The following is a 16095-nucleotide window of genomic DNA, read 5'->3' as shown; positions in this document are numbered from 1 at the left end:
TTGGTGTTAGGAAGGGCATCCAGCCGTAGAAAGACTGCCAGATCAGACTGGAGCCTGGTGTAGCCTCCTGGCTTCCCAGACCCCCAGTCTAACTGTCCAACCCATGCCAGCATGGAAAACGGATGTTAAACGATGATGATGATGAGATATATATATAGAATTCATACCCACAGACCTTATGAAAATGATAACAACCAAACTATGTTGAACGATTTTCTCGTATGAGTAGAAACTGGGTCACCCTGCTGCAGAAGCTCAACAGAATATTAAACAGGTTTTTGGTAATGGTTTTGTTGACATCAGAACTGTTCAGAGATGGTTCCAAAGCTATCATTCAGGAGATGATAGCCTTGAAAATAAACCAAGGGGTAGACCAAAATCAGTTATTCGGCATGATGGATTAAATGCTTTGGCTGAACAAAATCTGAGAATAAAGGTTCGAAAACATCTCGAAAACAACTGTTTTTGGACACCTGTAAAAATTTGGAAAGTCAAGAAAACGGCAACCATTTCTGACATGCTCATGTCAGAAATGGTTTAAAAAATTCCGTTCTGGAGATTTTTCACTCAATGATGACTAACATTTTGGTCGACCTCCTGAAGTTGATGATGACCAAATCAAAGCCATAATTGAATCAGATTGTCAAATAACTGTGCAAGAGATTGCAGAGAGGTTAAATGTATCACACATAACAATTGAAAATCACTTAAAATGTCTTTGACTCATTAAGAAGCTCGATATTTGGGTTCCACATAAACTGAAAGAGATTCACTTAACACAACGAATCAATAGTTGCAATATGCATCTCAAACATAATGAAATCGACCTTTTTTTTTAAACGAATCATCATTGGTGATGAAAAATGGATTGTCTACAATAACATCAGTCGAAAACCAGCACAAACCACATCAAAAGCTGAATTGCATCAAAAAAGGTCATGCTGTCCATTTGGTAGGATTACAAAGGTGTTGTGTATTTTGAGCTGCTTTTAAGGAACCAAACGATCAATTCAGATGTTTACTGTCAACAACTAATGAAACTGGAGGAAGCAATCAAAGAAAAACAGCTAGAATCAGCAAATCGTAAAGGAATCGTGTTCCACCATGACAACACTAGACCGCATATGTCTTTGCTAACTTGTGAAAAATCATTGGAGTGAAAAATCATTGGAGTCTGATTACCCTTTATTTTGAAGTTTGCAAAATTCTTCAAAAGGTAAAACTTTTAATAATGATGACGACCTGAAATCACACTTGCTTCTGTTTTTGGCTGATAAAGGTCAGAAGGTCTATGAGTGCAGAATCATGACATTGTTAGAAAGATGGCAAAATATCATATGAGAGAGGAAATAAAGAAAGAAAGGGAGAGAGAAAGAGGAATGTGAGAGATAGAGGGAGACAAAAGGAACAGAAACAAATAGAGACTGAGGAGATGGGGGGTGGGGGGTGGGGCAAACACTGAGAGAAAATAGTTTTGATAAATGATGTGTGTGTGGAGAAAATATTAAATAAATGGAAAATGGTAAATATTTAAAGAATAAGTGAGAAAAAAAAGAATGTATGGGGTGGTAGGCAGAGGGGAAAATAGGAAACAGAACAGGGAACCCTACTTGGACAGAAATGGATTGGAAAGGGTGCAAAAGAGAGGATGAAGAGAGAGAGAGGGGTGGGGAAGGGGAAATAAACAAAAGAAAACAATAAATGAAAGAATGATAAAAATATATAAAGAACAATAAAGAATGAAATTGGAGAAGGAACTAAGCCGGAAGGTGGAAGAGAGTGGCATGACGAGTATCTCTAAGAATTTCCGTTTCAAAGGAGGATCATTAAAAGCAAACTTTTGTTTGCAAAAGGTACGAAAACTGAAAAGGGTCGGAGCTGCCCTGGTGACATTTAGGGGTCTGTCAAAGTTTAATCTTTCCATTTCTCTTGAAGCATTGTTGAGGGATTAAAAATTCTTTTGTTTTAAATTTGAATTTAAAACTGCAACAAAAACACATTAAAAACAACAACAATCAATAAATTATTTATTTTGTTTTCTATTGAACATTGAACAGTTTTGGGGGTTGGCCGTGAAGATAATAGCAGCATTTTATTTTTGCGTTTCCTTATCAGTTTTTTGTTTTCAATTTTTATTTCTCTTCATTAAACTTCTCCCCCACCCACTCCTATCATAATTTATTGATTTATTTCCCCTTCACATTTGTAATTTATTTTCTTTTCTTGATTGGTTGTTGTTTGTTGTTTGTTTTATTTTTCCTTTTTCTCCTGTTATACTTTGGTTTAAGTTCATTGAGGAAAAGCAAAAGATTGGAGAAAGACTGTATAAGCAAGACACATTGATCGATATGCATATAATTGGGTGCAGGGAGAGTATGCATAAAATGGAGTAGATAGAACAGAGAGAGAGAGAGAGAGAGAGAGAGAGAGCAGTGGAGAGGATAGCAATGTAGTGAGTGAAACATATATATATATATATATATATATATATATAGATAGAGAGAGACAGAGAGAGTGAGAGAGAGGTGTAGCATGGTTGATAGATCAATAGAGGTTGGTTAATATATTTATATATATATTTAGATACAGAGGTAGGTAATTGTATTGTTAGAGAGGATGATAGACTAAGAAGTAAAGAGACATAGAAAGAGGTGCAGAGAGAGAAATGAGCCACAAATAAGAGTAGATTACATAAATGTGGATGGAGAGAGTGAGTGAGTTTGAAAAAGGAAGGAAATGCACACACACACACACACACACACATACAAAACATGTTTTAAGCCTGATGATGAGATGTTTGGTTTTGATTGGTTTTAAGTAGATGTTCCGAGCTTCTTTGATCGCTCTGACGGCATTTTCATCTGTTTTTGTCAGCCTCTTCTTTTATACTTCCATTTTACTTCCATCTTACACCTCCTTCCTCTCGTTGCTCTTCTTGGTGCTATTTTCCGCTATTTTTCTTGTTGCTGTTGTTGTGTTTCGATCTGCTGCTTCTCTTCTTGTTCATCTTCGTTTTCGTTCAGCTCTTACTGTAGGCATTTCCAGGTTTCAGTGTGGCTGATGCTGTTGTTGCTGTTCCTGTTTATTTAATACTTAAAGTGTGTTTCCATTAAAATGCACAGCTAAACAGTCTAGCTTCATATCTCCATCCCTCTTGTTTTCTCTGCCTTTCTGCTTGTCTTTCTTTCTCACACACATACACACACACATATATATCTGTGCGTGTATGTGTGTGTGTGTGTAGATAGATAGATAGATAGATAGAGAGTATGATGATACTCGTTATGTTTATCAGAATAATTACACATTATGACACAACTAACAAGACTGGTGAATAACAGATTTAAGACTTTATCTTTTTGCTATCAAATATTTGTTATGGATTTATGTTTCAGTCCAATTCCAGTAACCTCCCTTATGAAAAGGTCAATCAGCTGCAAGTGTCACTCATCCATGTCATTTTCTGCCAAATCGCCAGGTCTTACCCCACCCACTCCCAGCACTCTCTGCTAAGGTAACGATGTACCAATCCATCCAACAGCTGTTGACCAATAAAATTCAGTCAAACAGGTGTTCTCCATCTACCCATACTATATACAAATATATATATATATATATATATATATATATATATATATATATATATAACATATACAGGGTGCTGTGAATAAACTGTCATCTAAATTATGCAAAAATGAAAATGACACTGACATCTCGTTTTAACAGATATATTTACCAAAATTACATAAAAATATCTTGAAAGACTGAAGAGTAAATTTATTCAATAAAATTGCCATTCGTTTCAACCACTGTCTCCAGACGATTTCGAAATCTCCAGCAACTCTTCTGGACAGTCTCCCTGTTTAAGTTGGTGAATGCTGCCATAATCCTTGCCTTCAGTTCATCTTTGGTGTTGCAAGGAGTTCTGTTGGTCTCTCGCTCTGCTGCACTTCACAAATAATAATCAAGGGAGTTGCAGTGTGGAGAGTTAGGTGGCCAGATGTTAGGGGTGATGTGGACGCAGAAATTGCCGGACAGCCATAACTTGGTTCTCCTGCTTGTGTGGCAGGGTGCAGAGTCCTGTTGCCAGACATAGGGGTCTTCCAGCAGCCACCCTCTTCATCTAGGGCAGCACTACCTCCCCCAGGCACTTGATGTAGGCCTCCGTGTAGAGTCTGAGACCGTGTGGGAAGATGAATGGAGGCACAATGTCACCATCACTAGTGATCACTCTAAACTTGGGGACATGGGAAGACAACGGTTGTTCTGTGTGTTCACCATCTGATCCAAGCAGAAATTTTCTTCTCATATGAGAAAAACCAAAGCATGTTTAGTTGGAGGAGATGCTTGAGTTTGTTCAAAAGCTTCATAATGTGGTCTCCAGAATTTGCATTGGTTAATCCATACTTAAACATTTTGCGCACTGAGTTTATTATTGCAATTGTAAGCGTCATCGAGTTGGTTGCAAGAACTGACAAATAACTGTTGAAAGGTTTTAATCCTAAGCCAACATCAGAAGCTGGTCACATGATCCATAAAGTGCCACACATTACATTCATAGTTGCAGTTTATTGCTCTTCAATGCCATGTTTTCTTTCATGAACAATATTTATGACAAAAGTATGCTTACGGATGGACAGTCTGTTTATCTTTGGTTTGGTGGACTCTTAGAATTACTTGTTACATCAAATAAACAGATACAAACTCACCTCATAACCATGGCAACTCAATTCAGTTGCAACAGTTTCCTGAAAAGCATTTCATTGGCCATGAATTTAAATAACTTTGGTCTTTCAAGATCATTAAAATCTCAATGTGACTACTGTCTGACAGTGGGGGTTTTGGAATGGCAGTAGGGGTAGTGGTCATCATTGAAATAAAATCAACAACAGAAATGTTCTTCTCTGTTGGTGAGGCAGGTCTTAGCCACAGGTAGCACCTGAAATAAGGTCATCAAATTTAAAAAGAAATATCATAAACCAATTGATGGGGAGGGGGGTGAGAATTCAGCTTTCCATGTTTAACAAATTTGTCTTCAGCTGTTCAATGAAAGACATTTTTTAGATTTTGAACTTTTCACACACACACACACACCACATGCACATACACACACGACACACATATAGCACACACACACGCACACACCACATGCACACAAACACACACAGTACACATACAGCACACACACACACACGCACAATACAGTACAAACATACAGCACACACACACAGTACATACACACAATACACAAAACACACACACACACACACAATACACACGTACACACAATACATCACACACACACAGTACACACACACACACACACACATACTGCGCATGACACTCTTGTTAGACACGTGTACAAATCCGATAACCCATTAGCTTAGATGGCTGTTATTGAAGTGTAATTCTTGCTAAGCAAATCAGTTTGAAGTAGTAAAGCATTTCGCAGTTAGCAAAGAAATTAAGTTTCAGTAGGATACCCTAATGAAATACTTGTAACAGTGAACCATAACTCAGTTCCGTAGTTGTTTAGAGCTAGGAGTGTTGTGGAATAGAGAGTGCAGTGTTTTAACTTTGGGCTGATCAGATGACATGTGGCTCTACTAACATGCAATTACAGCCAGCAGCTATTATGGAACACATAATGAAATGGAACTACATAGAAAATGGAAACCTTAGCTGACACCACCACCATCTTATATACAAACCACCAAAGACTATAAGATTAACTATTTACTATTATTAATAGCAAAATACAAAGCAAAATCGGTAGACAGAGAGGATGGGAAACATTTTCTGAAAGTCTGCAGAAATCATTAAGCAATTTCAAATGCAATGATGATGATGATGATGATTGTATCGCATACATTAATGCCATAATGTTTTACCTGAAATGACAAAATCAGGTAACAATGCAGCACTATCATTTCGGTGAGACAGACATTGTTATCATTATTATTATTCTAATGTTACATTTGCTAAACAATTCACAATTTGATAAGATTCAGGAAATAGAGAGGAAATTATTGTACCTTTTCTCATCTGTTGACTACAGTTAGGAATTCTGGGTATTTGACATGACTAATGATAGTCAAAATTGTTGACTGTTTGGTTAATCTTTAATCATTTATATTTTCTGTATTGAAGTATTAACAAGAAGATTGAAACTGTGGAAAAGACAAACTTTATTCAGGTAAAATCATGAATGAAATTCAGGTTTATAAGTTTAAATGGTTATAAGTTCTTATTGTTATTTAGCCCTTGGTCACTTGTGATCCAGCTTACTACTACTACTACTACTACTACTACTACTACTACTACTACTACTACTAGGAATTCACTTCCTCTATTCCAGGATGTACATCAAAGAACAGGGGTTACACTCCTCTCAAAATTGGTCCATGACCTGGCATCGATTTCTAGATGGAATCAGTTTAATTCCCTGAGTGATTTTTAAAAAGAGAATGAAAGCCACATCTCTGCACATGTCTTCAACACCTGCTAGACATCTGATATCTAGAAGTAGTAGTAGTAGTAGCAGCATTTGAAGAATTTTAAAAGAGACTAACTTTGTTCTTTTCTTTTCTTTTTCTCAACAGGTTTTTGTGTCAATGACCGCAACTCTTGACCCCGATATCACAAACCTGCTGTTGAGAAATGAGAAGTACATCCGAGAGCTCACTTCAATCCCCAAAGTTCGGTTCGGTATTGATAAACGTACCTCACTTTATGGCTTGGAAGGAACCTGGTATTCGCTGGAGTGTGCCAAGGTTCTATTAGAGAAGATGCAGGAGAGTGGATCAGAATGCGAGTCGCCGAAAAAGAGCAGCAAAGACAACTTGAATGAGAATATGGATCCACAGAAAGAAAACCTCTCGAGTAACAGCCCTTTCCATCAATTAAACGACTCAAAGTTAAAAGACACTAACATGACAACAAAAGCTACAACAACAACCACCACAACAACCACAACAGTGCCAACATCGTCATGTGCTGTAGCAGATGGCACCAGTGATAAACACAAGACAGAGTCTGGTGGATACAGTGGCATCGACTTTGACAGCCCAAGACATCGTCGAGCTTACATGAAACTGGCTCGTGAGCGATTTTTATCGACCTTTTACCAGCCTGACAAGTCAACAGTGGTCTATGATGAGTATCATTACCCTGACAGCCAGTGGGAGCTGTACAAGAAAGAAGGAAGGATGCGTAACTGGAGCACACGTTCAAATAGAGATGATAGCTTAGATCGAGACAAGAAAATCTCAGACCAAGCCGGGGATTCCTTGTTAAAGCCAGACGGCTGTGATGCAGCAAAACCTCAATGCCATGACTTGAACCATCTTGATAAAGTCCAGGGACACTGGCTGAAAGAAGCAGACTTGAGAGATTCCTCACCATGTCATATTCGCAAATCTAGTTTTTACTGGGAAGATGTGAGAAAGTCAATCAATGTTAAAGGTGACTCTGAATATGAGAAAGGAGCTGATGGTGTGGCGCCATCTTCTTGCCAACAGGCTGATTACCATTGCTCAGGGGAAAACTGTCTTGGCACAAACTGTGAGGAATCTTCCCGACGAACTAGCCCGACACCACGCTCTAAGGAGTGTCAAGGCGTAGGAGGAAACCAATGTAAAAACTCTCAGGATAAAGATTATGGGGCCGTAAATACTCGTGAATGTCACAAACATTTGGAGAAAACAAAAGAAAGTTGTACCCGCAACAAATGTAACCGATGTCACTCTAGGGACCGAATCTGTGATGAGAGAGACCTAGAAAAATCTTGTATCAGTTCAAGCAGAGCAAAAAGTCGTAGAACTCACCGGGGAAGTGTCTCACATCGAAATAGTAGTCGAAGTAGCAGCTTTTCACCAAATCGAGATCGGAGCGAAAGTTGCCAGAGTCAGAACTTGCATCACCGAGGTTTAAGTGAAGCCTCTGATAGAACACATGAAAGTCCTGCTCGAAGACGTAGTACACATTGGACTGAAATTAAGGCATCAACTGAAAAAAGAGGGAGTATTGGAGATAACCAACAAGATCGGCTAGATCCGGCGTGGGCTTCTGTTGAGAAAACTCCTAGTCGATGTCGTAACAATAGCGTTGATGGGTCATCAGACAACAGCCCATCACCACACCGTGGAACATGTCGCGAGAGGGGCAGCTCAGAAACAAGGAGCCATAAAAGCAGTAAACATGAATCACTGGACCCTAACACACCAGGGAGTTACCGTCGTGGAAGTAGCAATTTTGACAATGTCGATACAAGTTTGCCATCTCCACGACAGTGTGGAAACAGTGTCTTGGATTCTGCCGACTCGAATCACTGTCCATCGTTACACAAGACCCATCAGAGCAGCAGGGAGGCTAAAGGTGGAAAGCGCTCTCCGCTGGTCCGGCAGAGACGTAGTAGCTATGACGACAGTGTGGAGACTAACTGCTCACCATCACGACAAGATGACCAATGTGAAGTTAAGAGCTGGCGAGACAGACACCGACATAGTAGTCATGAGGATACAGGGGTATCTGAAAAGGGGTACCAGCAACACTCGAGTGAAGAACAAACTGAAGATGTCAACTCACCTGTACATCCACCTCGTGGGAGAAGACGGAAACCTAAACGACAAAATCCACCAAGCAAAACTAAAAGTCCTACTGATAAAATGAGTGACTGTAGCAATACTACACAATGTAAACAGAAAACTGATGACAGCGCAAGCGAGTGCAAATCAAAGTCTGCTATACCGCGATGTGTCGGCTTCAGGGATAAAGACTTGCAGTTCCTAGCGAACTTCTCTCTCCATTTTCAAGGTGGTATCTCTGTTGTTGTACTTTGTGAAAGTATTACCCACATCGACACGACAGCCATTGTCAGCCCAGCTAATCAGCTTCTCCAGAGCACTGGCGGTATCGCACAAGCCATCTCTCATGCTGCCGGCCCTGATTTTGATAAGATGTGCCGGGAAATATCCCTGAAAAATGGCTTGTTGGATGTTAGCAACATAGTGTGTACCAGAGCTGGTGGGCTATTAAGGGCAAATTATGTTATCCACGTTTCGGCCCCATTTTTTAATGATTATGCTGATATCAAGCAATGTCACAGTGCATTGGTCCATAGTTATATCAACTGCATTAATTACGCAAATGGAAAGTTAAAAGCCAGGTCGATAGCATTTCCTCCAATAAGTACAGGTGAGTTCTTATCCTTCAATATGTTTGCTTTTTTTTTTTTTTTTGACTTTTTAATGTTTTCTCTCTAAAATTTAATAAATAGTTCTGAAGTTCTGTCAAACATTTGTATGTAGAAGACTTGTATAGCGATTCCTGACAATAGCTTAATTATGACAATTGTAAATGGTTGATTTCTAATATTTTAACACATTGTATTGTTATGCTAGCCTAACATCTCTCTAATATGGTAGTTTATAGATAATCTATAGCAGATTCCAATGTTAGATGTTTGACAGATATGAAAGGACAATGTTTATTGTGTGGTTTTGAAGTTCTGAGATATTATCAATGATATAATAATATTTGTAATGTTCGAGAGGGGGGGGGGCAGCAAAATGGCAGAAATGAAACAGCACAGCACAAGATTCTTCCTTGCGGTAGCATTTAGTTTTATTCCTTCAAATCATCGGAGTTTTCTAAAACACGTATCAATCCGTATCAATTGAGTAATCAGTTAATTTAATCAACTCCAATCATTCTCTTTGCAAGTTTGTCATCTTTCGTTAATTGTGTGTATAAAGAGACTATACTATATATTATGTCTACAATGCTAGAGAGCTACTACTACTACTACTACTACTACTACTACTACTACTACTACCACTACTGCTACTACAGAGATTATGTTATTAATGATATCTCATAATGTTCTCCATCGAATCGAGAGTGTTGAAATCTTTCAGACCAAAGATCTTTACATTAGAAGACTAGGAGGCAGCTAGGCTGGTGACAACTGTTCCTCATCAATGCAGGACAGGCATACAAAGCCAGTTGATTTGAGTTAAACAATTATATTCTTTACTCATACAAACTTAAGGAAAAACAAAACAAAAAGTCACAACCCCATAAGCATGCAGATGACAAAAAAAAATTGAAGATCCTCATTGTATTTAGGTTTGCACCAGGAATGGGTAACCATTTTCCGGGGTGGGGGGGGTTATGAGGGATATAAAGGTCTACCATGAGCCTACAGGCTCATTAGGCCACAATTTATCCCAGTGTCTGTGGTTCACAAGGGACAAAGTTAGTAGAAAACTCTGCCCCACTCCCTGAAAGGGTCACGACCCCATCATGTCACTGGCACTTATTTCCAGCTGAATTGATTGGAGTGATTGTGAAATGAAGTGTTTTACTCAAGAAACAAGTCTGAGAAACAAAACCACAAACTGACAATTTATAAGTCCAACATCCTAAATATGACATCATATGCCGTCATTCACCATTCCTAAGGAAATTCTTTTATGTTATATAATTCATATATATATGTTGTAACAATATCTTAGAATATATAACAATAGCGATTCAGAAACTCCATATAGAAGTAAATCATAATATCTTCTCAAAGAACTCTGCACCAACAAGGACCAATATTCTCTCAGTCCTTTGCTTATATTTCCTATGGAAGTGCACAATGATAGCTGGAGACAGATAATGGCATAGGTTGATGTATGCCTGTGTCGAGTTTACTTTATATATAACCACAGGCTATAGATACTATACTATACTATACTATATATATATATATATATATATATATATATATATATATATATATATATATATATATATATATATATATATATATATACAGAGAGAGAGAGAGAGAGAGAGAGAGATTAGTTATAGGATTCATTAGAATCTAGGCATATCGACAAGTAGGACACTAGGACTTGTTGGGTGCTTAGTATTGAGCTGACAGTAAGGTAAAAGAACCATTTGTTGTCATTTATTTGTGGTATACTACAGGTATACACACACACACAGGTCCCAAATCCAATATAAACCGTAGATCCAAACCATGACTGGTTTCAAGTGAAACAAATGTCTAAAAGAAGAACAACAGCTGTTTCGGTAGCATTTTATTGATGCATTCTTAGATTACATCATAACAAAAACCCACCATAGGGAAGTGGGTGTATACTATATATATATATATATGGAGAGCATAGTGTGTTTAGTATATAAGTCACTAAATGTTGCAGATATTGTAGCAAAGACAAATTAGTGTTGTGAAACTCATCCCTCTCTCTCTCTCTCTCTCTCTCTCTCTCTCTCTCTCTCTCTATCTATCTATCTAATATATCTCCCTCCAGCCAAACATAGAAACAGAGGCTGCAAATCGAATCAAACTGATGATTAAATTAGTTTGCAACTGTCAAGTTAACTGGGTTAGATAAATTAATTAGTTTGGTTAAGCAAGGTCAGATTATTTTAGGTTCGTTCTCATTAGGTAACACTAATTTTTGATAAGACTTGGTCCAGTTAGGAGTTGGTGGCAGGTTGGGCTTGAGTAAATGAGTTTTCATTAAATTAATCTACTTTTAAGTGATTTCAGCTTTGGTTAATCAATGTTGCATTAAACATGTTTGTGACATTTGCTGCACATTCAACTGTTATCAGTGAAATTCCGTTGCTCGACCCCGTTACACTGCTGCTGCTGCTCCTAAATGACACTGCACAATTGCTGTTAGATTACACTGCAGTCATCTATGGATATTACACTGCCATCTTTTAACATCACACTGCTGCACTCTGTTGTGCAATGTTTAATGTAATAATCAGAAGAAGAAGAAGAATACTATTATTGTTGTTGTTGTTGTTGTTGTTGTACAATAACACTACTGCCTGTCTGTCTGACTAAACTTTGACTTTTGCCATTGTTTTTTTGTTTTGTTTCTCTTTTTACTTCCAGGGGAGTTGCTTGGCCTCACCAAAAGCTCCAGTCAGCCATTGCAAGGTGTTCACACATTCTCAAGCTATACTTCTTTCATTACTCTCTCTCTCTCTTACTTTCAGTCTTTCTTTCTACTCCTTCCCACCCTTTCACTTTCTCTCTCTCTCTCTCTCTCTCTCTCTCTCATACTTTCTATCTTTGTCTCATTCTTTCTGTCTTTCTGCTCCTCTCTCTCTCTCTGTCTCTCTGCCTTTTCCCTTCTTTCACTCTATCTTTCTCTCTCTCTCTCCCTCTCATTAACTCTCTTGCTCCAGTCTCTGCCACTTTCTTGCTTTCTCTCTTCTCTTTCCTCCCTCTCTCTCTTCTCTCTCTCTCTCTCTCATGCTTTAAATGTTATGTCTTGGTCAGCTTTACCAATAATTCTGTTGTGGAATCTTTCCCTCGTTTTTCTCTTCATCAGCTCTTCTTCCTCTTCCTTTCCCCCTTCTCTTCTCCCTTTCCCCCTCTTCTCTCCTTCCTCTTCCTTTCCCTCTTCTCTCCTTCCTCTTCCTCTTCCTTTCCCCCTTCTCTTCTCCCTTTCCCCCTTCTCTTCTCCCTTTCCCCCTCTTCTCTCCTTCCTCTTCCTTTCCCTCTTCTCTCCTTCCTCTTCCTCTTCCTTTCCCTCTTCTCTCCTTCCTCTTCCTCTTCCTTTCCCCCTTCTCTTCTCCCTTTCCCCCTCTTCTCTTCTTCCTCTTCCTTTCCCTCTTCTCTCCTTCCTCTTCCTCTTCCTTTCCCCCTCTTCTCTTCTTCCTCTTCCTCTTCCTTTCCCCCCTCTTCTCTTCTCTCTCCTTCCTCTTCCTTTCCCCCTCTTCTCTTCTCTCTTCTTCCTCTTCCTTTCCCCTCTTCTCTTCTCTCTCCTTCCTCTTCCTTTCCCCCCTCTTCTCTTCTCTCTCCTTCCTCTTCCTTTCCCCCCTCTTCTCTTCTCTCTTCTTCCTCTTCCTTTCCCCCTCTTCTCTTCTCTCTCCTTCCTCTTCCTTTTCCCCTCTTCTCTTCTCTCTTCTTCCTCTTCATTTCCCCCCTCTCTTCTTCCTCTTCCTCTTCTCTCCTTCCTCTTCCTTTCCCCCTCTTCTCTTCTCCCCTCTTCCTCTTCCTTTCCCCCTCTTCTCTTCTCTCTTCTTCCTCTTCCTTTCCCCCTCCTCTTCCTCCTCTTCCTCTTCCTCTTCTCTCTTCTTCCTCTTCCTTCCCCCTTCTCTCCTTCCTCTTCTCTCCTTCCTCTTCATTTCCCCCTCTTCTCTATTCTTCCTCTTCCTTCCCCCCTTCTCTCCTTCCTCTTCTATTTGCTACTAAAACTATTTCGTTGTTGTTTCGATGTTCTTCTGGTGATCCTTGCCATGATTAGTTAATGTTGTTGCTGCCGCCGATGCTCCTGCTGCTCCTGCTGCTGCTGCTGCTGCTGCTGCTGCTGCTGACGTTGTTGTAATTGTTGTTGATGTTTTTGTTGTTTTAGCAAATGATTCATGGAAATTGTTATCGCCGTTGCTATAGTAACCACTGTTGTTTCTGTTATCATCAACATCATCATAACACCAGCATTTTCATTACCACGTTCATCATAATCTTCAATCACCACCACTATCATCATCATCATCATCATCACTGTTATCATCATCATCATCATCATCATGTTGATATCATTCTTTTTTTTCATCCTCTTTCTAAAACCCTGATCAAGAGATTAAAAGATTAAGTGATTAGCAGTTAAATTCTTGACCAGATAAACTTACAATGTCCACCATTCCTTCTTGGAATAAATCATTGGTTCCATGTCACAAATCAAATCCACACATCCCATTCTTCATGATTCCTGCCTGGCATCAGTGCATCTCCAACATCTTTGGCAAATACAACATCACACATTCTCATTCTCATTCTTTTCTGAATTGTTAAAATTGTACCTCACTTTGAAAAACTAGTGTGTGTGTGTGTGTGTGTGTGTGTGCATGTGCACGCACGTGTGTGTGGATTGCTGTAAATTAATGTCATTCATTTTCAATGTTCTGCAAAACCTTGTCTGGCGATGGGGAAATATTACCTTGCTTGGAGACAGGCAAAGGTTGGCAACAGGAAAAGCATCCCTTACATAGAAAATCTGCCTCAACAAACTCTGTCCAACCTATGCCAGCATGTAAAAGCGGACAATGAAATAATCATTAAAATGGAAAGCTGGCAGAATTGTTAACACATTGCACAAAATGCCTTGTGGTATTGCTTTCGTAGATTCTAAATCCAGATATTTCCAAGGTTAACTTTGCCTTTAATCCCTTCAATGTCAATAAAATAAAGCAGCAGTCAGGTATTAGGCTTATCCCCCTCCCCTCAAAAGAAAAAAACATACAAGGAAAAGAGGAGGAAAATGAGATAAAGATGTCATGGTTGAGCTTTTGTATCCTTTTGTGACCATCGTTGTATGGGAGACTCAATGAAGCCTCATATAACCTGCAGGAGTCTACAGGAAACTTAGAAACAATAGCACCAACACCACCCTCCAAATGATCCACTGCTTTTAACACTGTCACCCATATCACCACTTGTAGAGGCACCTATACATTTCCTAGTCTATTTACTTAAGAACCACCTGGGATACATTTTTATGAAACTATTGCCTCTGCTGTCAGCACAGATTCACCACCCATCGATACTAGCACCTACACATCTGCCTGTACTAACAGCCGTAGTATGACCTGTAGAACTGTCTCCAACCATCACCTCTAGTGTAGTACCACCATTACAATCACTTCTACCATAACATGTAAAAACACCCAGCACTACTAGCACCTCTACTAATCATCCTTTGCTACCACTAAAACTACTTCATATTTACCTGTACTAACACTTCCACCCATAGTTGTAGAGATTACTCAATCACCCTCTCACTAAAATAGCTACCACCTAAACAACCACCGCCACTGCCACAACAGCCACCATCTTACCACAACAACTACCGACACTGACAATAACAACAAGGTTTTATTATTATTTTCATTATCATTATCATTATTATTATTATTATTATTATTATTATTTTTATTATCATTATTATTATTATTATTATTATTATTATTATTATTATTATTATTATTTTTATTATCATTATTATTATTATTATTATTATTATTATTATTTTATGTTTGACTTTTGTTTTGCATTTGTACAAGTTGGATCCAAGTCTCACCCAGAGACCTCAAGAGACAACAAGTTAGAAGTTCATGTAGGTGTTATGCCTAGGGTACCATATATTTGGATTTGTACAGTTTTGTTCAAGTGAATGTTTAAGAAACCATAAGAAAATTATGTTTGCTTTAAAATTTGAGATCACATAGACAGTATTTTACGTAGGATATGGGCAGTTCCCATGAGCACTATCTTTTGGACTTCAGCCATTTTGGGGTTTCCTGGTATCTGAGCTAGGTAGTAATCAGCCCGTTTCGCTGTCATTCCCAGGGCACCTATGACAATAGGTATTGTTTTCGTCTTCAGATTCCACATTTTGCTAATTTCTATTTCAAGATCTTTATATTTGCTCAGTTTTTGGTAGGTCTTGACAGATACGTTTATATCAATTGGGACAGTCATATCAATGAGGAGGCATGATTTTTGTCTGAAGTCTTTCAGTATGATGTCTGGCCTATTTGCGTCTATCTTTCTGTCAGTTTGAATGGTGAAGTTCCAGAGGAGTGCAATGTGATCATTTTCAAGTACTGGGGGTGGTTTGTGTTCCCACCAGTTTTTATCATGGGGCAAGTCCAGGTTTTTGCATATTACCCAGTGAATATATTGTGCAGCTCTATCATGCCTGTTGAGATACTCTGTAGGCGCAAGCAGACTGCACATGGAGACAACATGATCGATGGTCTCATTTTGTTGTTGGCATATACGACATAATGGGGAGCTGCCGTTCTTTAATATGTTGGCCTGGTAGTTCTTTGTAGGTAGGCATTGATCTTGGGCTGCTATGATAAACCCCTCTGTTTCTGATTTCAATCCAGAGGCCATTAACCATTGGTGGGTAAGGGCTTTGTCAATATCTGCATTATTCGCTCTCTTTGGGTATTTGCCATTGAGAGGTTTTCCATGCCATTTTTCAGTCATAATAGCTAAGGCAGCAATTTTAGCACGGGTTTTCAAGCGCTTAGCTTTTTCTGTAGGTG

At 38.9% G+C, this 16095-nt stretch overlaps 1 protein-coding gene across 4 annotated transcripts in view; it reads left to right on the top strand.

The window, feature by feature from the left end:
• The window catches only part of LOC106878006 (uncharacterized), a 170855-nt gene that overhangs the window by 132554 nt on the left and 22206 nt on the right, over positions 1-16095 (top strand). For 2 of the 4 annotated variants that reach the window (XM_052972897.2, XM_089362854.1), the window contains exons 4-5: positions 6603-9195; positions 11927-11971. In XM_052972897.2, the coding sequence (XP_052828857.2) occupies positions 6603-9195; positions 11927-11971 (2638 nt within the window). The remainder of the gene's footprint in view (positions 1-6602; positions 9196-11926; positions 11972-16095) is intronic. The other 2 variants (XM_089362853.1, XM_089362855.1) reach the window with 1 other exon arrangement.

This window comes from Octopus bimaculoides, chromosome 14 (assembly GCF_046866305.1).
Source record: "Octopus bimaculoides isolate indiv1 chromosome 14, ASM4686630v1, whole genome shotgun sequence".
In the NCBI taxonomy this organism is placed as follows: domain Eukaryota; kingdom Metazoa; phylum Mollusca; class Cephalopoda; order Octopoda; family Octopodidae; genus Octopus; species Octopus bimaculoides.
This window is presented reverse-complemented; position numbering and strand designations above follow the sequence as displayed.